We start from the raw sequence: 25,418 nt of genomic DNA on the forward strand, positions 1-25,418 counted from the left end.
CTAAGTCATGTTTGTGGCTGTCTCTGCGGCTGTCAGTTCATACCGAGTTTTGGTTTTCAATTGAATAGAAATCAAGTTTGCAACAAATCAAACTTCCATGGAGCGAAACCAAAAGAATAACATTTCTGACACTCCTCCGTCCGCAATTGCAACTGCAAACTCAAAACTTAATTACACAGATTTCTCTCAGAGTTTGGCTGCGCCGATCAGAGTGTTCTTGAAGTTCATTATGCCGGGTGGCTGGCTTCCATGACAGTAAACTGAGGCTCCACGGCATTATTATGGCCACCTCGAGGAAGGCAGGAATCAAGTGCCGCCTACTGACACGGCACCACCATCATTTTCATCGTCCTAGCTCACGTTGTCCTCGTCGTCATCATTCTCGTCACACAATTTAGTTTTATTAACAGAAGCGAGTCGCGGCAGGAGACCGATGTAGAGGAAAGCAACGGTAGAAGAGGATGAAGAGAACTGATTCCTAGTGGCTCCCCAGATGCGGTTGCTGCTCAACCATAGCTGCCACTGCCACTGATGGGCCCTTAAGCCTCCATATTCATCAAGACGCTATTTAATTTGTATAGTTTGCATAATTTTATTATGTTTTATTTGTTTGTTTCTTTTGTTTTTGTTTCGTTTTTTTTTTTTTTTAGATAATTTACGTTACATTTAACTACACAGACTTAGGGGCTAGAATTTCTCATTTCCTGCAGCTGCGCCATTATTTACACATATTCTTTGGAGGTTCCGCAGCCGCAAGAGCATCCGCGTTGGATACGATTCGCTCTCTAGTTAGGTCGTACTCGTACGATCTTATTGCACATCTCTAAGACAGTTAAAAGTTTTGTCCACTAATTAAAAGTTACATTAATTTAGTGAATATCTGTGTTATTTTAGACAATTACTCATAGTTTATTTTGATTACGCGATCCGTGCTTCTCGTTCTCAATATTGGTTATTTTTCTTTTGATTAACAAATTCTGGCCAAAACTTTTATTGCCCTCTCTCTGGGCATCCCATTCGTACCCCTCTCTTTTACTTGCAGTTGCACCCACACTTAACGGTAACAGTTTTCCAATTTTCCATTACTTTAGTTTACCAAATAATTTATTTACAGCTTAACTCTGAACTTCCTAGAGTGAAGTCAAATTCCATTAGCAAAACCCGTTCTAATCAGTTGAGTGGTTCTCCGGCTCTCTGTACAATTCCCCCCATAAATCATATTTACTCGCGAATGATGGAGCTTGAGGATGTCCGTTAGTGCAGTGACTGAAACAAAGTTCTTAGCCCTAAAAAGGGGCTTACGTCAGACGGAAGGATATAGATACATATGTAGACGGGCAGGGGTGTCCTTGCTACAGTTCGGTCAGTTCTTCTTATTGGATTTGGAAGTGACTCCATCTATGATCTGCTAGATCCTGATCAACCACTTGATCAGAAATGTATGAATGTCTGGTTCAGAGATAACATACATACATATATACGAGTATTAGATAAAAGCTCTTTGTGCCTTTGCACTCCAAAAAAAAGGAAATGTTTTGCCGGGGACTTAAGAGAGTTCGGCCTAGCTTGAGATATTTTTGCAGATATTTTTCTAGAGCTAAAGATTTTTTAAAACCGGCCAAAGTTGAAGAATTGTATGGTTTCAGACATTTTTTCAAAAAAATATTAGTTTCTTTTATGAAATATGAACTTGTCTCTTTGCCACAGCAAATGCCTAAAACTCTGGATGCTTTTTCAAGTACTCTCTTGCGCTCTCCAATATATGCGAATACGTGTATGTGTAGAGTTGATAGTTTTCCAAAGTTTATCTTTTTTACTGTTGCTGCATGCTGCAAGTTATTTCGCTCTCTCCCTCTCTCTGTCTAGCTGTCCGCCTGTCTGCTCTAGAGCTCCTCCGTCTTGGGAGCACTTCTAGAGACTCCCTCCTCTGTTGATAAGTGTGGAGTCTGTCACCTACGCTTACACTTATACATTCACAAAATACAAACACATGCACATAGAAGGGGGCTGATTGATGGCTTGGCATCATGTATGTATTCCTGTATGTATGTATAGAGAGAGTTCTTAAGCTTGATTCGCTGTCTGTAAAGTTTAGCTTTGGGTTTGATTATGGGGTAGTACGTATGCTCGGATTTGGGCCTTGCTTTAATGAATATCGTATGAGAGAGAGAGAGAGAGAGAGAATTAACTAGTGTAAGATTACGGCTAAGATTCCACCAATACATTCGTTCGATAGTTTGCACCTGCCTCTGCTTCTTCCTTATGTTCCTTTTCCTCTGTGGTGGACGCTTACGAGATCTTCATGTACACACTCGTGTGGAATATCCGATAGCCGGTGGCAATGATTATCATAATCATATGCAGCTGCGATTGCATTGTCTTGGTGGAGCCGCCCACATGTCCGTGATACATGGCCGCCGGATTGTCGCCTGTGGCAGGAAGGAAACCGGGAAAAGAAGAGCAGAAAAGAAACCAAATGAAATGAAAGGAAATGAAAGAAAAGTGAGAATATAAAAATGAAATTTTTATAAAAATTTAATTAAAATCATGAAGGAGAGCACTCTTATACCCACACACGCGGGAATGTGTGCATACTCGTACTCGTATGTACAGAAATGTGTGCTCTCCCACACGCTCGCGGGCTTAACTAACAAAATGCTAATGAGCGACGTCGCTTCATCGCGCCAGAAACTTATAAATTATGACTGGCTCCTAACTATGTGGGTGGTCTTTGTTTGGCGTTGCTGCATATGTATCCATGTGTGTGGGAGTGTGTGTCTTGGTATGTTTATGGCCTGGCTTTAATGGCAGTTTGCCTGCCAAATGGCCGCTGTGTTGCCGTCGCCGTCGTCGTGTCGTGTGCGGGCATTTTTAATCCACATGCTTGCGGCCGTGTAATTTTCATAAATTACTTTTATTGTTTTCTCTGTTTTCAGTCGCGTGATATATGGACTGCAAATGAGCTGCAGGAAGCAGCTCTCCCATCGCAACACACACATACAAGCACAGATGGCAGTTCTTTGGTTTATTTCAAGTTTTAATTTCATTTGCAGTGATAATTGAAATTTCCTTCAGGCAGACAGCCAAATGCAAATAAATATGACGCTACCGTCATACGTTGCCGACGTACTAATTGCATTTCCTGTTCCTGTTCCTTCTCTGGGTCAGGGACCATCACTCACCTTTAAAGATATGCACCAGGACACTGGCCGGCTGCGTGTTGCTGGCCACGCAGGTGAAGTTGCCCGAGTGTTCGCGCCGTGTACGCTGTATGGTGAGCTCGGATGATTGAAAGTCTGCAAGGGGAAAATGCAGCGCTGCAGGATAATGCGTGGACAGAATGGCAAATGCGCATGCCGCTTACCTGGCTCCGTTGACACGTTAATGCCCCGATCAATGTCGTAGTTAATCATCCGGTTATCGTGATACCAGAATATGTACTCGGACGCCTCCGTGTTCTGCACCACACGGCACTGCAGCCGCAGCGTGGAGCCCGGCGTTAGGTAACGTATCGGGGGCCCAGAGATCTCGGCGCGCGCTTCTAACCGAATGGAAGGGCAAGAAAGCAGACGTTGAAATTCATTTGAAAGATAATCAGTGCACTCATAGTCATGGGAAGGCTTCTAAGCTACATCCACGCTTACTTGGCCCTCATTTGGCTGCCTTGTTCCGGGCCTAAACATCCATTAACTCAGCCTGATCCTGTTCCAAGAATTTTCCCCAGCCCAAGCCCAAGCGAACTCTTAGTTCTTGTCTACCTCTGACAGTCCAAGGTCAAGTCGAGTCAGAGTCCAATTCTTTGCCTCTCCAAACTGCTATCAATATCTTTCAGAGCCCCTGGAGCGGGCTCCAACTCTAGCCTTTCATCCGTCCACAGTTGGCTCCAGAGTTGGTTCAAGCCAAATGAGGGCTGTCACATCAGTATCCATGTGTGCCAAAGTGAGTGGAGCGGCTTTGTTTTTTGGGAAAGGACCTCGACCCAGCAGAAGGCCATTAGGCGCAGCACATTCAGAGTAAATTGTTTGTTAAATTCAGAATAATGTGCGTCAGTTAGCCAAGGACAGCGCGACGAGTTGAGAACTTGCTGAGTCGTTGCCATTTGGCCCGGATTTCCCCCTCCTGCGTCCCTCCACCGACCGTCTCTAGAAAGTCTCTCAACCCTCTCCATCCCTTCTTACTGTCCACCTGTTCCACCGACCCCTGACATATGGACATTTCTAATTTCAGGTCGAGCGCATCGAAAACGATGCGAAAATGTGGGAAAAACTAAAACTGCCTGAGATTTTCCACCAGAATTTGTTATTCCGCTCTGACCAGCAGAACGGCAGCAGCAAAAGAAATTCAGTAAGGCGTGAAATTATCGAATACAGAAAACCAGAAGAGGAAAACCCAGACGAAACCCGAAGCCAAATATAGGCCTCTACTTACCGACGACACTCAGGTGCAGGAATATCGATGTGGGCGGATGAGTGGACACCTGGCACTCGTAGACGCCTGCATCACGTAGCTGCACGAATTTGATTTGCAATGTCCAATCCTGCGGGCGAGAACAAACAGCAGGACAAACCAGGCAAAAAAAAAGTTAGTATTAAAAGCTTGGCCAATGGAAGTCAATTTGCTGCCGTTGGGTCCGGCCCACTATTGTATAAATATTCTGCAATATTCTTGCCAGAATTTTTGTCACGTATCTCCGATTCGAGGCCGACAAGAACCATAGCCAAAGTTTACAATGCAGAAAAATGTGAAAGCCAGAATGGTACGGGGACTGAGACCAGGACAGAGAATGGCACCGGGACTGGGACCGATTTGGTATGCAGGTGGCGACGATCCGTTTCCGAACCCTGGCGATGCAATCAGGTTTCCATCTGTCTCCAGTCTCCATGCCCCAAATCCACGCTCCACCTCCAACGGCCATCAACCATGCAAATTACTCTGCGGAACTCACCTCGGAATGCTTCAAGTGCGTGGCACTGAAGCGCTCGTCGCTGCTATACGTTGTTAAGCCGACCGTAAGCAGATGATAATCCTTTTTGCGTATCCACGATACCTAGAAATGGAAGGAAGGAGAACGGCACGGGATTAGAAGAAGGGGTGATGCCGTTAGCCAAACATAATGGACTCCCAGGGACGCTGCTCTGGGTTGGACGTTTTTTCTTGAATGCTAAACATATGCCCGGATCTGGTGCTGGGGCTGGGCCTGGCCCCGGGCCTGGGGTTGGATCTATTCTTGGGTGTCCCGCTCAAATGTTTGCCAATCCATCAAGCGGCGAGGACGATGGCGATGACAACAACTTGATGATGATGCAATTTTCAAATGGCGCAGATACAAAATGGATGGAAGGGCAGCAGCAAAGAAAAATCAAAAAGCAATTACGTGTAGGAATTACTACAACAGCAAATACAACAACAGCCCAGGATAGGACGACAATCAATATAATAACAGATTGATTGATCCTAGGTTCAAAGTTCGAATTGGCTACCTATCTGTAAATAGACAAACAAACAAACAAATAAATGTAGGGGCGTGTGCTGGAGAAGAACCCCAACAAACCCTCTTCCCACTACCGTCTTGCTCCATCCTTCCCTGTTTGGGTGTGTACGTGTGTCTGTGAATGTGACTTTAGCCAATCTTAAATGACCATTAATCATTTCTTCTTTCCCACTTTACGCCACTTTTTTCCACTTTTCTGTTCATGATGGGAACCTCCAAAAAACACATCTATTAGCTGTCCATATGGGGTTACTGGCTGCTGCAGAAGATGATGCTTTGTAGGCGAGAGGCCCGGAGTCGAGTCCTACCTAAGCGCATGTATCAATCAATTTTCAATTGATAAGAACCTTTATTTATTGGCCCACAAAAAGTAACGAAGTAAAAGGCAACTTTCTCCCAAATATTGACACACGCGAGCTCCCAAACTCAAAGATGAAGCTGAAGTTTCCACAAAGCGGGGAGCAGAACAAATGTAAAGGAGCAGCAGCCAACTCGAAATTAAGCTGAACGAGGAAATTGTTAAATCAGCTGCGTGTGCGTTTGCCTTTGCCAATAAAAAGGAATTACATTTGCCGTGCTTAAATGTTTAATGCGGCGTATACGCAATGTGGCGCAGCGGAAAATGGAGAGAAGCAGTCAGGGGAACAGTTCCAGTTCCCCATGCAGCTGACGGCTTAAAATATCATACTTTCCAGACAGAGCTTTCAGTTTAGGAAATACTCATATATACGTTTATAGATTCTCGCAGTTTTTTTTGTTTCGAAACATATTTCAAACTGGCGGGCAATGGCTGCGATGGGGGAAATTTGCAATTGAATGGCAAAAAGAGCTGGAAGTCGTTTATTATCAAGATTTTGCTCGCATATGCTTATGAAATCTTCAGATATATGCTTGTACTTTTCTATATATCTATTCAATACAATCTGTAACAGTAAAAATTCCGAGTGAGAGGCATAAATTGCGCATAAATTCCTTTTTGGCCCCGAAGCTCCTAGTCACCAGACGGCGACGACGACGACGACGGCGACTCCCAGAAGCAGAAACACATCTATATCTATGTTTTTTTAGGATTTTTATGATATTTATGATGGCAAAAAGGACTGCGCAGAGAAGTGGGTCTGGGACTCGGACTGGTGCTGGAAGTGCTACGTGTCGGCAAATAAACCATGCAGCTAGCCAGCAGAAGAAACGAGGCAGACGGGGTACAAAAAAGGAAGATTCGAGTGGAATGTGTGGATGGGAGCCAAGTGAAGCCATCAGCGCCAGCCGGAAATGTGGAGAGCAGAAATAAAATGTTGCGGCAATTAATCAAAAGCCTGCGAATTCCTTTCCCTTTTGGCAGAACTTTTTGTGCGGCTGCATACGTGTACGAGTAAGAGTGTATGAGTGTGGCGCATAAATCTCAGCTGCCACACACACACACACACACACACACACACATGTCCCGCGGCTGCTGTGGTGGCTGCGGCGACTCCTGGTTCTGTGGCGCTGCATCTGCGGCACGCAGATAATTGTTTACATTTTACCTTTTCGAGCTTTATGTAAAATAAAAAGTGACGCTTTATTTATGGCCGAAAGCAACAGCACACACACCACAAATCACTTGTTAGCAAATTTATGGCAAATTTATGCTAACTACTTGTCCCCTTTGTACCACAGTGCCACAGCTCCACAGCGGAGTAGCCCCTAGGTAGGCCATATATTCGACAAGACGTGGCTCGCCCCCAGGGCCTGCCAATGCAGTTATCGGAGAATCTCGATTCGTGACAGCCGCCCGCACTGACAGGCAGGGACCGGGACCTACCCGTCTGTCGGGTGCCGGGTAATTGCATGGCTTGGTGGCTAAATCTATTTCCCCCAGAAGTTTGAACTCACTTTACATTTTTGTACAGCCCCAGAGCTTCGGCACCCCTGTGTTTCACTCGGTCCGTGGCATAGGTACAACTTTTGATTGGCTTTTGTTCTGATGCATGTTGTTGCATGTTATTGACGCACATTTCTGTGTGCTTTATGTTTCGCTGTCCAACCAATTTCTGTTCTGACACAATCCCAATGGCCAACAGAATTTTACGCCGGGTGAGAGGGAGGTGGGGCCGTGTGGTGCGTTGCGGTTTGGGAAAGCAGGGGGGGGATGTAGAACTGTTGTAAAAAAGTACAAGTAACTTTTTCAATGTGCACAACTTTTTAACAAGCGATTTTAATAAAATTCTATTTGGAAACTGCAACGGCAGCCGCCATTTTGGTTGCAACTTCGTCCCCCACATAAAAAGCACACACACAAAATGGATAGTATAAAGCAACAGAGAGAGAGAGAAAAGAAGGCTGCTTTCTCTGATCCGTAGGGAGTGTTTACTCGAACGGAATGTTTGCAAGAGGAAATCAATTTCGAAGGTTCCCGAGCAAAGGAATCAACTAAATTGAAGGCAATGAAGGTGCCGAATATATATAAGTATATCCGTATATCTGTACATTTTTACTAAACGGAAATTGGAGCCCTCAGATTAGGCCATCTGCCACATATAATTCTCAGCATTCGCCAAATGCAAGGGCATCACCGATTCGTTGCTCAAGAGCTTCACTAATATCTGACCCTTTTTTATAAACCATTTCATGTGTATGTTTGCTTTTTTTAGGAAAACTTTTGGGTTACAGTTGAAGTGCAAATATGTAGCTATCCAGAAAAAAATTCGCACAATTTATTGTCATGCTATTTGCCGGCCACTTCGGTATGAATAAACGGTTTCTTTTTGCATTTTAGTTGACAACTGTATTGTTCCTTGTCGAATAAATTGACTTCATTCCGTGGCGGGACTGATGGGCATGTGGTAAAGGGAATGTACAAATCGATGAGTACTTTCCCCTATTCCCATTCACTTGCAACCAATCAGTCATTCATCAATAATTGAGGGCAAATCAGACTTAAGTCGAGCTCAAAGCAGCGGAAATGCATTTTAAGTGCAATTACTGCATAATTGAACATCCAATGCAAAAAAAACACATTTGCACTTGGCGCTTCGAAAATTTGTGATTTCGCCGAGGTAGGGGATACGATGGATATCGTATTTATTAATGACGAGTAATTGGGCAGAAGGGTTGGATACTTGACTGTTTATCACTCTTGTGTGGGAACTTGAGTTAATCTGCTAGTAATTAACATTTATTAGAGCGGAAAGTTTAGCCGGAGGGGCAAATAAAACCTTTTGCTTTTACATAGCTGATGCAGAGCAAACGCGTGAATATTATTCATGAAGGAGTTGCATCCGAAAAGCCATCTTAGATATCCTGGTGCTCTTCACTGCTCACTTTTTAAAGTATTTTCTCCATTTAAGAATGCGCACTTCAATGCTCTTATGGGGATTATGTCTTGTTTTCCCCCCAACTCTGAGCTTATCATTCACATGCTACGGAGCGGCCTACAGGGTATTAAAGCAGCAGGCAAACAATCAACGCTTTCTCGTTTAATACGATTCGCTTCCTCCGCATCGAAAATAAGTGGAAATGAAAATTGCCATAGCTTACTTTTCAGCGGCTGTCAACTGCGTGAAAGGCGATTGTTTGCCTGCGGCATTTCCCCATTTAATGGCAGAGCACAGGGCCCAATTCAAGCATTATTCGTTAGCCAAACAATTGATGATTGCATAGCAATTAAAATAATTAAGAATATATGTACATGAGCATGGCAGCGACGGGGCTTGGGTTAAGGTCCTTTGAGGTTGTCACGGCATTGAACTTTTCCCTATGCTACACACTCACGCACCCATACAGGCACTCCGTCCTCCTGCGGTTCAGTATAATTGTTTTAGGTTTGGGGTCAGACCCCGAAGAACCCTTTTGTCTTTCACTCACAAAAGTTTATAGAAATGATGGAGCCATTCTGTATGCTCAAGACACGGACGCTGGAGAAAGAAATCTGGGTCAAATAGTCGTATTCCCCTTTGTTCGGGACATTTGTTTTAATAAACATTGTGACAGGCAGCAACAGCAACAGCAGCTAGAGCAATATCAACAGAGGACTATCCGAGTGGGCAGTCCCGCCTTTGACTATGGAGCCTTCATCAAGCTGTCGACTGGAATGTCTTATTAGCTGGCAAACAAGTCCAGTGCCCCGACTTGTCCTCTCCTGCCCTGTACTGTCTATTGTCCTGCTTGCGTGTCTGTCCTGACGCGTCCCTCCTTCAACTGCCTTAATTACGGTTAAGTCTGCCGGCAACAAAGTGATAATGATTTGTATTCCTTCAAAAAGGTTTATGGCAATTTTCGTGCAACATTAACTTCTTGGAGCAGCACCCCCTAAGTGGCTGACACAGTGTGAGTTTTGCCCAGCCCCGTCCTGCCACGCTTCTCTAAGCTTATAATAAGCTTAAACTTGTGTCTGTTTTTGTGTCTCTGTCACTGTGGGTGTGGGTGTCATGGACACACAGCTATTCTCATACCCTCAATGACATTTATAATTAAATTGGTTTCTCAAAATAGACAAATTGGCGCATACTACACACACATATGCCTGAGGTTGCTCTGCACTTGAAGCTCCCATTTAAAATATGCCCAAAATCGACTAATATTTGCCATTGAAAAATCATCGTCCCGTGAGCAAATACAATTTGGTTATTAGATTTGAGTCTTGAGCTGTTACTCTTGGTGAGTTCAAGAAGTTTGAAAAGCTAACATAATTTTGACCGATTCATTAACAAGAAAAAAGAAGCAGTTGCTTTAGGAATATAATTCAATTCGCACTACAAATAATAAATTTTTAAGGCAAATTAAAAATCAAAGCCAGCCCGCAGACTGTACCAGCAACTCCAAGAGACTTAAGCCCCCAAGAACTTGGTGGGTGTAATGAAGAGATCTCCCATTTTATGGCCATATTTTGTATATAGAACATACATTTTATTTTCTGTTGGTTCTAGTGGGCACGAAGCAGCTGTACAAATAGCAACAGTCCCAGATTCAGATACAAAGATACAGACACATTAGAGCTTGAAGGTCATTGCAGCCATAACCGAGCCTGGCAGTAAAATATTTTATAATTTTTTATGTTGCTGGTACTTCAAGCAGGGACTGCGACTACAAAGAGCTCTACAGCTACAATACTGTTGTGCGGATGCATGAGTGCTGTGGCGTAGGAAGACTCGACGACTGTATTTGTTGAGGTCCTTGCTTTGTTTGCCTTCTTGTTGCGGCTGGCAACTGGAACTCGAGTTCAAGCAGGAGCTTTAGCCCGCTCAGACAGCAACATGGAGGCCAGGCCCTAAAAATAGGGAATGAAATACTCAGCTGAGAAGAGAGAGAGTTCAAATAAGCCGGAGAAATGGCATAAGAATACCAGTGTGTGTGCGAGTATTACTTTGTTCGCACAAAAATCTGGAAAGGCATGTGATTCATGTGCCACAAATCGCATGGGAAGGGAACACTTAAGCTGGAATTTCCAGCTGAAACTATGCAAAAATTATGATTGTGCAGAAAATATGGGTTTGTTTTGTTTTGATTAAGCGGAGCGGCTACTGTATCCTATATCCCGTAGCCCGTATCCCCTGCCAACCTTCATCAAAATTGTGGCTAAATTATTTGTTTGTTTTTTTTTGTATGCCACACTCGAAGGACCAACTAAATGGCTTCTGTTCGGTTTTGGTTTTGGCTATGGTTACTCACTAGGGCGATTCACATTTCCCCCTTTATCTGATCTTAAACTTTGCAAATTATATATGCATATATAGATGTGTTTGTCTCCGTACCGTACCGTACCGTACCGACCTTCTGCTGCTTAAATATTTGCGTAACCTTTTTTATCTAAACGACTGATCTGAGAGCCGATGGCTCAGGGAGGAGCCAGAAGAGCTACCCCGAAGCGTTAATTTTCATAAAATACCAATTTCGGTATTATTATCTGGAAAATGTAGGAAAAATATACCAAGAGGAAACGTTTGCCAAAGCTTACCTTGGCCTCCCACTCTCTCGTTCTTTCCTTTTATAATTCTATTTTCTAATCTGCATTGGAGAACATTTTCTAGAAAATTATAAATAAATTACGTTCTATCTGTGCAGACACTCTCTTGCAGAGTGGGAAAAAGAGAGGGAGAGAGATGGACATTTTGCAAGTTTTTCGGCATTTAAGCTTTTGGAATTTTCCTTTGTCGAACGCCTAGGAGACGCCACGGCGTGCTGTGAGCACATTTAATTACTGCTACTTTTCTCTATGAAAATGTCCCAAAGCGAGCAAGCGAGAGGCGAGTCTAGACATTAAAAACGACAATTTATCTAAAAAGTAATTAAGTGCTCAAGTCGTACAGACACACGGATGCACGGAAGCAGCATGGAAGAGCACAGGGAGCAGAGCAACAGGGCAATCATGGGAATCAGAGTCAGCAAAGGAAGCGGAAGGCAACTGGGAGGCAGGAGTCACAAGAGTGAGGTTTAAGGCCCAGAAGCACAGTGCGAGTGCAGTTCGTAGTCGAGCATATATGGAGAAAAGTATGCGGTACAGTGGGCTCTGAGCCAAAAAGGCAGCTTTGTCCATGTCTCTTTAGAATTACCTAAATGTTGGGCTTTCTTTAACCCGAAAGGGAATGAAATTATACTCCTCCAGCATTCAGACATTTTAACTACATATTTTCACAGCTGATTTAAATTGTTAATTATTTAATTATTACATATACAACTGTGAAGACGTACATTCACCAATACACCAGATGGCCTGACGAGAAAACTCTTGAAGGGAGCTCTCACTGTAGCACATATATGTATGCATCTCTGGTCTGAGTGTGTGGCAGCAGTGTGCTGCTGATTTAGTTCAATTTATATGAGAAGAGCCAAGTGCAACTGGAGTAAGAGGGGTCCTTCCCTCTGGGTGTTGGCTGACAGGACGAAGGACCCACGTATTTGCTTAGTTTATTTTAAATGCCGTTTAAGCTGATGCTCTGGGATAATACCCAAATGACATATTTTAATGTCCGCCCACTGCCACATAAGAGTGTCGTAATTCTTAATTTAAAACGCAAGCTCTCTTTCTCTCTTATATGTGTTTGTGTAGAGGTGGGAGTTTTCGACGTTTGATTTATGCGTTTTAAATTTGCCAGTGAATTTCCATATATTCTCAAGCAGATATTTGTCTTCCAGTTGAACAAATAATTATTCATAAATAACCATCCAGAATACTATCCTTCGGGCTAAATATTTGACAGGAAATTTACCTCTGTGTTTGTTCTCCCCTCATAAAAGGCAACCACTGTAAAATGATGGCGCAACTGAAATGAAAGTTGCAGCAAAATGCCGAAACAAAGGCGCGCTCGGGGAAGCAATTCATTTATTTAATGTTTCCTGAATTTTATTGTCGCCTCACAGAAATTTACGACACCGCCAGGAGGGGAAGAGGCTCGGGGGAAAGTTTAGAGTGCAGTGTTTGAGGAAAAAATTGGGCCTGATATACCCCCATCCCTTCATTTTCTCTAACAATTCATGAAGAAAACAAAACGGCAAAGGCAGACATTTTGATTTCAAGTTCTACCGCCCTACAAAGGCAAGGAGAACAGTGAGGTTTTTAGAGTGGCAAAAAATGGAAATATGGAAATTATGCCCCATGCCGATGCCAGGGCTGGAGGTGTATTTCCTGTCCACTGAACTCGCCCTGCACTTGCACTGCATTCCCATAATGCCACGGACGTGTACTGAGCCTGGTTGAGATAGTATTGTGAATGCCAAAGTACGAGTATGCATCTATGTATATATTCTCTGGACTAATTATTTAATCTGCCAAATTAGGCGCCTTTGCTTTCTGAACTGCTCCGAATATTGCTCCAGTGCATTCGCTGAAACTCGGCCTCCGGCTTAACGATGTATGCGAGTATTAGCATTTTGTAGACCTCTAGGACCGGCTGGAATATAATTTTCATAATACAAATTGGCAACTTATTACGCAGGAGCCCCACACACCCATACTCGTATTGTGGAAGCCGTAAGCTTTACCATCCACACTTGAGCACGCAGTCGTGCAAAATGCCAACTGGCTATGTACATATATACTCACAGTACAGTAGAGACAGCCTACAAGGGCTTAAGTGCTGATTAACTTCCGAGCCGCACACTCGAAGGCCCAATTATGAAATCGTCAATTTAAACCAGACACACAGCAGATTCGCCAAACACTCAAACACCCGGGCACACACGAGGGTCAGGTTGGAGGAACTGACAAGGGAGAGATGAAGAAAGGGGACAGCATAATCGTGTCCAGCTCTTAAGGGTAGTGGAGCAAACACCTCCTGGCGCAGTGAGAAGGGAAAGCTGAGACGGCTGAGAGGTAGGAAGGGGAAGGCTTATACAAATACACGAGACGTGACGCACACCACAGCGTATGAGTAATAACTCTAGACAAGCGGAAAATTAATACCACTTGAGGCCTTGCCATGTCACTGCTTCAGTATGTCCTGCTGGACAGACGTCCACATATACTCCCAGGAGAAGGTGGAGGAGGAGACCTCCCAAAAGGTGTAATTTGTTGTCTGCTGCTGCTGCGTGTGTGTTTCGCCTGCTTAATGACCCACCAAGTCATGTTGCCCCAGGCAGACCCGAGTGTCCAATGAAATCTCTGTGTTTAGTGTCGAATTAGTTACGACGGAGGCTGAGAAGAGCACCACATCTCAGCCTTGATAAAGACGTATTTAATGAAATACCATCAAAGCAACTCCAGATCCAGAGTTAAAGTAATCGGCATAGAACATCCGCCGACTCCCTATCTGCCCTTCTGGTGACTCATTCATCTCCCATCAATTCACATTTATTGCGTTTCCGTTTCAATTAGCACAGAAAAGTCAAATGCTTCCGCGCCGAAAGGAGGCGCTAAATAAACTGGCATAAAAGTATCATCATCATCATCATCAACGGCATCTCCAACGTCGTTGTCATCTCCAGCACCAAAGACAAAGTCAAACAAGGCCGCAGCAGTGATGGATTCGTTTTTGATAAAATATTAAAGCAATACGTAGACGAGTATCAAGAACTCCAAAAGGTGGAAAGGTAGTATTTACTCACCACGCCTTCCCCAATGTGATGCACGGTGCAGGGCACGTGGGCGGTGGCGCCAATCTGCGTCGTCACAACTGTCGAGTTCTCAGTGCCGAAGTACATGGGAGAGCCGAACACACTTTCCACTCCATCGATGCCGTTCGTTGCTTCCAGATTGTTCTCAGCCGGCTCCGATCTGTGGCCGGCCATGGGAATTGGATAGGGCCCGGCCGTGTCTTTCGCCTGTATGCGGGAGTGCTGCTGTAGATGTTGCTGCGGATGCTGCTCGGGACTCGCATGTGGGCCCTGGCCCTGGCTCTGGTGCTTGTCATCGATCAAGTTGGTCGAATCGAAGCTTGTTATGCTGCTCCCACTTGCTCCCACGGGTCCCTGGGCATAGGGCTCAGGCACGGGCACAGGCTCGGGATCCGACTCCCCCTCATAGTCAGCTCGGGAGTATGATGGGTAGGGGGCCGTGAGGGCTGCGGCCGAGACCGGTGACATAATTAAATTTTGATTTATATGCCTCTGTGATGGCTGTGCGCTATGTCCACTTCTGGCCGCCGCCGCCGCGGCCGCCGCTGTGCTTTGCGGCGCCATTGTGGAAGCGGCTTCTGCTTCTGTTCCTGCCCCATCCATTGCGGTTGCGATTGCTGTATGGTCTGCGAAGGAGTCGGAAGAGGGAGAGTGACATTTTTAAAATGTGTTAATATATGCGTTGTCCGCTGTTGGCCAGGCGCCTGCCGCAACAGTTTGTCGGAGGGGCAAAACAATAACAGAAACAGCATGAAGTCAATTAATTTGGATTAACTGACAGCTCTGCGTATACGCAATATTATTCCAAACATTTCCATTTCGAGAAGCTGGGCTAATTAAATCTCGTCCTTTGGTGTCCTTTCTGGGAAATATTTTGGGTCTTTAGCAAACAAAACTGAATGGAGAACGTATAGCAGTCTGAAAAATGTGTCGATGGGGAGTGTTTCGAGGGGAATTAGGCCGGCAAAAAGGATTTACAGACCGAAAAAAGGATTACGTTTTTATTCTTGTAATACCTAAGTATATTTCCCTACGAAAGCCAAATCAGGTGGTTTGTAAAATCTTAAACTGCACCCAAAAGTACCCGTAGCTAAATACGAACAGAAATATAGAGGCAAAAAATATGAAATGTTGATGATACATGGTTTATAAAGCATTTATAACTACGGAAGATACTTAACAATGTTCTTTGAGCTAACAAAGAATAATATTCAAGAAATCCCGCATGTTATCACCTCGAGGAATGGAATTCTTCTTCGCCTTTCATTTTAAATGGTTAAATGTAGCTCACTGCAACGACATTCATTCCGACTCTATTTCGTTATGGTTCTGGGAAACCATACACCCACACACTCACACTCGAGGAGACAATTCCATCGACACAGCCCCAGAGGAATATAACCACATTGCACGTTTCTTGCTTTGGTGATTTTGTTGGACCAACAAAATAATATTTCACAATTAACGATAATTGCTTTTGCCAAACACGAACTGGGCCTGGGGTTTCGGCAATGTCAATTAACTTGAATTTTCAACACTGCAAATTGAATAATGGCTAAATGCATTTGGTTTCTGATTGGAATTTTGCACTGATATGGATTCCCTGGCCACAGAAGACGAAGAAAATGTTTAGTTTTCATCTGGAGGGGCAATTGCTTTGCCTGGACTGCCATAGAATAATGCAAAATTAATTAGTTTGGCATTCGACAGGAGGAATTTTGTGCACGACTACTCTTGAGAAGGCACTTAATTAGTACCTTGCTGGGATTCTCCACATAAGGAAATTTCCGAATTGCAAAGCTCTACATCTCGGTGGGGACGTGCATGTCTCGAAGGGATCGGAAAACAATTTGGCTTGTCTGTCGCATCGTGCCATTGCAGAACAATCGAGTCAATCAATGCAACATCTTTCGATTGACACCTCGCCATTCCCCTTGTTGTTGTTGACTCTGACAATCGCTCAGTGCGACCAATTGACAGGTGGCTGTCAATTGTCTTGCCACAGCAATTTGCCACTGCAGCCGTACAACTGATTCACCCTCACCATTTTTCTCCGTCCAGAGATCCAGAGTTACGGAGGTCAGGTCAGCCACAACGACTACGATTGTCGTGGCAAGCGTTTCACATTCTGCGGTCTCTCCTCTGTTGTGAAACCGCCCATCATCCCCCTCCATCAGCAGTGCTCTATAAATACCAAGTAGCTTCCAGGAGTTGTCTGCACGCACAAAACAAACAAATTGTCAACATCAGCTCGATAAAAAGTAAAAAACATTTCAAAAATTAACAGTGCTGAGAAAATCATGCGACAACCATGAAATAAACGTAATCCTGTACTAATGGAAGATCGTGCTTTTTCAGATTTGTTCATTCAAATTTTCATTTAAAGAAGAATTGTTGAGAGTCTACAAGTATTTAATTAAAAAATACCCATTTTGAATAATTAAACTAAATCTAACACTCTCATCAGGATCTTGTATGTACATAGGTTCCCCATTTTGCGCCCAGTGTACTCGTACTACTGCTGCTACTCATTGGCACACAGAACTTGGCCGAAACTGAATCGTGGTATTTTCGTCACGTTCGCACGTGACTGACTGCCAGGCGACATGCAGCCTCCGTTCTAGTACTTCTCCGTGCTTCTTGCTCCCTACGTACATACGTAAACGTAATCGTAATGGTCGCTGGTAGACCGCAAAACAGCTTCCGAACTACCCGTAGTTGCTTCTGCTCCTGTTGCAGCACTGCTTCACCTCTCTCTCCCAGAGTCTCTGGTTGCTTCAACTGCAAATTTGCATGCTTCCGATGGTTTGTGCGACTTTGTAATTGAATTTTTCACGGCGCAATGTAGAATCGCTCCCTGGATCCATGTCCGCAGCTCCTCCATCTGCAACTAGATATACACACTCGTACATCTGCATTTGCAGTGGAACTGCTCTGTTCCTGTTCCACTTCCTGTTACGTATTTTTCTTGTTTCCGGCAGCGGTGGTGGTGGCTGTTTGGGATGGGATTGGATTTGGAATCGCTCTGCATTGTGCAACCGCTGTTGTGCGCATTGTCAACACTACAGAGATTCCCAGCTCAGAGACCGAGACCGAGACCGATAACGAAACCGAAACGCAAGCCACAAACATGTTGCAGAAGCAGCAATACTCCCGTACATTTTTTGTTTTCGGGTGATTTTCAACTTTTTGTATGGCAAAACATTCGCAATTTGTGCGTTCGCTAAACTTTCATCATTCCCGCTCCTGCTTGGCCCCCCCTTCAGCCACATACCAGTCATCACCATTCTTCCCCCTTCTCTACCCGCCATTGTGCTACGACATTTTAATCAAAAGTTGGCTGCATGCTGCGTGATTCCGCACAGTACCCAGCCCCAACCCCTCGCACACAGCAAATATCAATGATTCCGCATGTGCTTGTGTCATCATCGCTCTGCAGGATCTGTAGGATCTGTAGGATTCGTATTTATGCTGCATCTGACATCGTGGCTTGACGTTAATTAAGTTTGCTTACACATACACCGTGGAGGGGTGTGGAATATCATCGCAAGGATATGCATGTTGTGGCAGGGACTGAAGCTGAGACAGCAGCTGGCTAAATGAGCTAGTTCCCATGAGGCAAAAGCTACATGCACAGCTCTGTCGTATCAGATGAACCCTCTGAACCCTGGAATGATAATGGTTCGCATTTAGTTGTGGCTTTGTATAAGGAGATTGCGGTCCCAATTCGTAGTCCAAATTTATGTGCAAGCGTACGATACCATTCCCGGAATAATTCGAGGCCTACTAATTCTAATTCGAGAACTAGTTTATCTGGAAACTACACGAAAATATCCATCTAACTAATGCAATTGTTTTAATGTTTGCTCTGTCATCAGTTAAATATATGGCTGTAAATGTGGGCCGAAAACGCATTTTGAAATGGCATTATCATAATTATACGCGCGCACGACATCCTGCTAGACTCATTAATTTCATTTGATTTCATATTTTATGTAACGATGTGCATTTCTCTAATTAAAATACAAATATATGGCCAGTGGACTTCCGCTGGCGGCCACCACGCCCCCGGCTGCATAATTTATTCCGATGCTGCAACTAAATATGCGGTCACAGGGGCTTGGGACAATTGCCAGCACGAATTGACACAAATTCCTTTGTCGAACCTTTCGCAACCATCGAATGCGGCGAGGAGGAGATACACAATACCCTGTGCGGCATTTGAATGGAAATTTTGTAACTAAATACATGAATACAACAGAAGGCTAAATTAATTAATTAAAGAGGTTTCCAATTCCATCTTAAAGTCTGGTTGAAAGCTATTTTAAAGTAAACTTCAAGCGACTACCCGCAAAAGAGGAAGAAGACGACGAGGACGACTCTTCGGGAAACTTTTGGCCCTTGGTTCATTACGAAAGTTTTCCGTTGGACGCTTTCTGTTTTTATGGCAAATATTGTTTGTTGTCTGTTTTCAAAATGTTTGCATTTGACACTTGGCGGTAATTTGTGTGTAAATGCGTCAACTGGAGGCTCCCCAGGAGAGTCCCTGCCCCTCCTCTGGCCAGGAGGTCCAGGCAAACTTTTCCACTCTGCAGCCATTTAATTGAAATTCCGCAAAATGGCCCCACGCATGGCCTGTGCAGCCTTGCGGGTCTGCTACTTGGGAACTTGTTGTTAATGGGCACTCACCCGAAGTTGGTTGTTCGGGGCAAACGGTTCACTTTGCGACTGTCATAATTTTGATGGCTCCGGCTGGCATATGTACGTACGAGTATGAGAGTAAGGCGGAAGTGTAAAATCAGATAAGTGCGGTGCGCTGCCACATACTACGACTATTCCCCCCCATTTATTTTCCAATAAAGCCCTGGACCAGGGCGAGGCAATCATTAATGTCGTGAATCCAGGACCTCGCGACGTCAACTGCGCCACACAAAATCACCAGCAGAGCATAGCAGAGCGCAGCGCGAGGCTCGGCTCGGCTCGGCTCTCTCGTAAAAAGGCATTAAGACCAAAAGTAAAGTGCCTATTTAAGTTGAGTCATAAAATTGGCTTTCTATCTGGCAAAGGGAATGGCAAATGGCTGTCAGAGTGGGGATTGGAGTGTGAAGAGCGGAGAATGGGGCATGGAGAGTGGAAAGTGCTCGCGAGGCATTCTAATTTTGTTTATTTTATTTCAATTCGTGTCTAAGTGTTCAACTCTGGGTCTTTGTTCGGGACAATATGCCTGGCCTTTCCTCCACTCCTCCTTTATCCTTAAATTCCCAGAGAATTTTCAACTTTTAAATAGTTGAAAACCCCGCAGTATCCTGGGATAAGCCAACTTTTAGCTAATTGCAGGGGGGAGAGGATGTGAGGATGTTGTCATCATGAATCACTACAAATTTCCATTTTTAGATGAGAGTATCATCAAAAGACACTGATTTCGGGCCAATCAATAATGGCCACAAATGGGAACGAAAGCACAGAGGATTCATAAATTATGGCTGCAAAATAAATACGAATAAGGTAGAAATATGCTTCAGCGAGTTTCGGTGTGGATGCCACACAAAATCCTTGATCTGAAGCCAAGAGCCCCGTCGAGTGCAAAGTGAAATCAAACGGAAAGGCGGCGGCAAACGGGAAGGAATTCATAAAAAATACCATAAGTTAAGTGCGTAAGTAAGTGTGAGCGAGTCCTGAAGAGTGTTTTTCAGCATAATGAAGATTTATATGTCAGTGGGATTTGCCAAATTGCAAGCACGTGTGAATTAGAATAGATATCTGACTGGAATCCATGGCCCATGGAAAAGTCGAACCTTAAGGCCTTTGGCCTGGCAAACGGCATTCAATAAATGTTTAGTATCTGGCAAAAGGGAACGTGGCAAGTACATAAAATTAAATTGTCAACTTCCGTAATGTGGAGGCATAAACAGGAACCACTCTCAGCCCTTCTGCCTCTCCTTCGCTCCAGGGCAATGGCCACTGACTGACCAAAAACTGGCATCAAAGTGAAAATATTATTAAACGAGAAATACAGCAAAGGACGGACGGACACACAACAACGACGAAAATGGAAAATGGAAAGAAATAAAAAGAAGACAAGAGGAGGGGAAACAGAGCAGACAGAATGAAGGCAACTTTTTGGCAGTCCACTTATTTCGGGCGACCAGACACACTTGACGTTTTTTATACAAAGCAGCGGCGACGACTTGGAGTCCAATATAAACTGCTTCTCCTGCGCCGGATGTGGCAAATTTGGTGGCACTGAGGAGGACACAACAAGGAAGAAGGCGAGAGGCCAGCAGAGGCAGGAGGGGAGCGAAGCGGACAGAGTCGAGTGTAATCAAAATCGGAATTCAACTTAGCCAGGGTTATGCTCTACCCTGTAGCTTAGGAGTTACCTACCCTAACCTGCGTTTATCAAACAAGTCTAAAAAAAGATTCTTCGATACAGAAAGATTGGGAATCTGAGAATATATCTATGGTGGTACATATTATTTCCCGCATCTCAGTATTGTTTCTTCAGTACAGAATCTATTTAATATCTATTCCATAAGAGAAGCGTGAATGCTTAGAGGACAACAAAAAGACTCTTTGCTATCCTGTAAGTCGCTGGGCATTCGAGCTTCTCGGGGATATCAGGGTAACTCCTTCCGCCGCTTGGGATCCGACCCAACCTTCAGGTCCTACCTTCGGGCCGTCGTCTCGACTTGACAGAGACGTCACATCTAATGCCCTCGACGTCGTCTATTTAAGTTCAATTTATTTGCGGCCAGGCGGCTAAGCGAATGCCGTTGATCGATTCCTGTTGCCCTCATCCCACATCTCGTATTCGCATTAAGGTCCCTGGCGTTGACACTCCCGTTGACTTAGCCGAGATTGGGAAAATCTCGGGGCTGCCTTTTATGTTTCAAATGTTTTTCTGTGAACTGTCACATTTGTCCCTTATCCATTTTATGCCGTTGACATTTCTCACTAAGCCCGAATAGGAAAAGGGGCTTATAAGCCTGCCTGTCCTCTATACGATAGAAGAGAAGCCGGGCCGCAAAAGATTTTTCAAATGTAAAACATTTACTTGAATTGCTTCTGACCAAAGTGCCATCAGAAGGCACTTTTTTCAGGTGGAAACTGATTTGCAGGTCTCACCTTGTGGCAATTAAATATATAGTCGACCGCAAATTGATTTGTGCAGTTGCCGACAGGAGATTCTGTTATTTTTCTCTTGGAAATTCCTTCGGGCAACCGCAATGCACTCGCTTTAGATGTAGGACTCATCTTGGGATGACCTTGATGTTCGTTCAGTCAGGCATACATTCGATCTTTCAACATATTTGGCTCTCATTCCCACTGAAAACTATGTGGTAGAACTTTTAACCACATAGGCATGCCATTTGTATGCAGACCAAAGGCAAGATGAAATTGTTGCTGGAATCAAATGGAATCTAATCTTTTCTGAGCATAAGCACAATCTTTGCAAATACAAAATTCACAAATCATTTACTTCATCTCCCTTTGGAAGCTTAAAGTCTTCCCAGTGTTGGCTTTGTTGAGCAAACACTGCGTATACGTAATGGAAGTCACTCAATGCTGAATTTATGCTGGCTCTCCTATGGACTTTTCACATATTATTAAATCAACAAATTTCCTGTAATGCAGCAAACAGAAGCAGAAACAGGCAATTGCACTTTGCATGATTCCGGACCATAAGGACTCGATGGCTGTATGGCAGCAAGACTTCGAGAAGGAGCAGGAGCAGAGCTTCGTGCCGTAGAAACTAATTGCAGGTGCAGTAATCAATTCGGCAAGAGACGAAACTTTCAGTGAATGCACATGAAAAGTTGATGATGAGGGAATAACTGTGTTCATGGGCGCTCATTCAACAGCAATCTGACCCACTGCAGGTGCAATCTATTGGCAATTGTTCAGCATGCCACGACACGGCACAACACGATTCCACATGAAGAAAACATTTCATTTTGTTGCATGGGCAAAGTTTGGCCCAGTCAGAGACCATTGTAGGACAACGAAACACTGAACAAACTGAGTGGCGACTTATTTAATTTGTTTTGTTGTGGTATTTTTGTGTGCACCATTCCTATAGTTGATTGCAGTTGCTTCAACGAACAATCTACTCAAGGAGTACTCTTGCAACAACTTAATTGGAGGTTTCTCGTGTCGGAACTTTATCCGGGAATAAATCATCAACCATTTTTGTTTCCAATGAGTTATGACTTGTAATGAATGAGTTTTAATGGAAATTATTATCTTTTCCCTCCAGGGATAACATTAATAAGCGCCTAGGCCAATCGATCAATCGATTTTCGAATGGCAAAATAAGGCCAATTTAGATAGAGAGAGAAAAAGGGGGAAGCAGCACAAGACATTGTCTGGGGAAATCTCTCGCATTTGCCATCCGACTGCTTGAGGGGTTGTCTGAAGACCAACATCTGGCCAAGGGTTAACTGAATAAGCCCGAAGAAAGTTTTCCACTTTCCTGTTTTCGCTCCCACCTCCCTTGCACTGCGTCTATGCAAATGAAAGAGAGGGCAGGGGTAGTGGAAGCGCTGCAGCTCGGAAAATTGAGAAAATTAATTTCATTTCAAGATTTACTTCTTTGAAATTCTATTTGCGTGGCGCCTCCCACAGTCCGCAGCCTGCTGCCTTGCCCCACGGCCATGTACGACAACATTTCAACAAGGGAAAACATTTTCGCTCCCATTGCCTCGGCCGCGTGGCATAAATTTATGAACGCCAAAACATTTCCACATGCTGCTGCTGCTGCTGTTGTTGCTACTTTTTGGCATGCTGGCAAATCTGCGGCACCAACAGAAAATATTCAATCTATGCGGCATGTAAAAACAGACTGTGGCTCTGAGAATTCTGAGTTCGGGTCTCGAGACTCTTTGCTCTGTTCCTTGTACTCTTACTCCGGGACACATTGTTAAAGCAAAGCCAACTGAATAAATGTAAAGCAGGGCAAATGAGCAAGATTTCTGAGAGTTGCCGCAGAGGGCTCAGAGTGGATACGGATACGACAGTTGTTGTGGGAGTGGTAGGTGCTGTATGGTTACTTGGTTACAGTATCTAATGACAGAGTTTGTCGTCGCAGTCCTTGCTGTCATCATCATACTTTCCTTTCTACGGCATCTTGTTCTTGTTTCACCCACCCAGTAGTCGTGGGGTATATGGGTATACTCTTATTGAAGAGTATCTGCAGAGATATCCGGGGATATCATATATGGCATATGTTTATATTCAATTTTGGGCACACTCTCTTGAAGACCCGCAAAGCGTAGGGATGTTAAAAACATTGCGCTCTTATTTTGAATTTACTTAAATTTTAAATATTTCCTGTTAAAGTCATCGTTTTTCGGGAGTTGCGGGTATCTTATAGTCGGAACACTGAACAACACTCGTGCTTGTCCTTTTTCCATATCCTAAGTCAGACCCACCCTCCCGCCACGACTTTCACCCGTGACAGTATCATTAGGCAGTCGCTGGCGTCGCTGGCTCTGGAGCCGTGTTAAGCGTTATCATTTGTCCTTGAGCTGTTTCCACTGTTTTCTGCTATTTTCTGCTATTTTCTGCTGTTTTGTGTGCGGCTAGAACTGGAATCGCGTTAACTGTGCCGCTAAGATTAAAGCCAACAATAGGGATAACCACATCCCAGTCAATATCCCCCTTTCTGGGTGCGTTACCCTCTTTTGTTTCTTAATTTTTGCTTAGCTGGCAGCCGGCAAAATGTTATCTTTGTGGTGCTACATGTTTATCATTGTGCCGTTCGTTGTGTCTGTGTGCGCCTCCGAGTCTGTTCTTGGTGCCCCCACCTCCACCGTCGCCGCCACCACCGTTCGAGTGAAATTTAAGCAGCCGAGTCATAAATTATACTTGTAGCCAGCCACTCCCCACCCACGCTGGTACCCACTTTCGCTGGCTCTCAAATATTTGCATACTTTCCGGGATGGGACGGAGTCGGCTAACAAGTTTCAATACGTTCCAGTCCATAATCACAGATCGCTGGCGCGAGAGTCGGCCGCAGAATGACTCCAATGTTGCGTCACAGTGCCACTGTGCCACTAAACGCCCAAGAGCTCCACCACCCTCCCTCCCATTGACAATAATTTCGACAGCAATTTTCATAAATTAGCCGTCCCCATCTCCCTCTTTCTATCTTTCTCTCTCTCTCTCTCTCTGACTTTCTTTCCTCTTGTGTGCTGTCTTTCTGCCCTTGAAGTGCCTCCCAAAAATTGTCAACTACTTCAGCTGTAATCCAACATTGTTACGCAACAACAAACTTATTTGTACACTGTCAAAAAATTACTTCCTAATTCAAGAATATACTATTGGAATTAAGTATATATCAAAAACCGTGGAAAAAACAACGAAGCATGTAGGACTTTGGATTAGGAATGTATTCTTATCTCCCAGGAGCCCCAAGCTCACTTAGAAGAATTCGATTAAGGACTATAGTTTTTTCTTCAGTGTGCATATGTATGTACATGTGGAACCAAAGTATTTTCTCCCTTTCCCAGCCCGCCCACACATCTCTTATTGTCACTGAATTTACAGAGCTTTAAACTTTAATTTATGTGGAGCACACTCCAGGGGGTGGTGTAGGGGGTAGGCCTGGACGAGCTAAAGCCGCACTGCCAACGAAATTGTAAATTATCACGATAATTAAGTAGGATAGCACTCCGTTCCACAGCTCCGCTCTTTCTCACTGTATGGTTATTTGGCCTTAGGCCGCTTTGCGTGGCCCATAAATTTATAATTTAATGCAAAAACCACAAAGACCAACCTCAGTCGGAGCCAAGGGCTCAGCCCCCGGACTCGACTTCTAAATCTACAAGCGAAAGTTTAATTTGAATTCGAATTTTGTGAAAAATAATTATCTCGCACATCTAGGAAGTTTTGTGGG

General features: G+C 44.2%; 1 protein-coding gene across 2 annotated transcripts in view; it reads right to left on the reverse strand.

Moving 5' to 3' along the window:
* Window positions 1–617: 617 nt before the first annotated feature.
* dpr13 (defective proboscis extension response 13) overlaps window positions 618–25,418 on the reverse strand; it is a 32,975-nt gene continuing 8,174 nt past the window's right edge. The window contains exons 2-7 of one of the 2 annotated variants that reach the window (XM_015184124.2): window positions 14,513–15,147; window positions 4,946–5,047; window positions 4,429–4,537; window positions 3,365–3,538; window positions 3,183–3,296; window positions 618–2,429 (exon numbers count right to left, since the gene is read on the reverse strand). In XM_015184124.2, the coding sequence (XP_015039610.2) occupies window positions 2,290–2,429; window positions 3,183–3,296; window positions 3,365–3,538; window positions 4,429–4,537; window positions 4,946–5,047; window positions 14,513–15,147 (1,274 nt within the window). In that variant the 3' untranslated portion in view covers window positions 618–2,289. Of the gene's footprint in view, window positions 2,430–3,182; window positions 3,297–3,364; window positions 3,542–4,428; window positions 4,538–4,945; window positions 5,048–14,512; window positions 15,148–25,418 lie in introns of both variants that reach the window. The other variant, XM_002138382.3, reaches the window with a different exon arrangement.

Source organism: Drosophila pseudoobscura, chromosome 3 (genome assembly GCF_009870125.1).
Source record: "Drosophila pseudoobscura strain MV-25-SWS-2005 chromosome 3, UCI_Dpse_MV25, whole genome shotgun sequence".
Classification (NCBI taxonomy): domain Eukaryota; kingdom Metazoa; phylum Arthropoda; class Insecta; order Diptera; family Drosophilidae; genus Drosophila; species Drosophila pseudoobscura.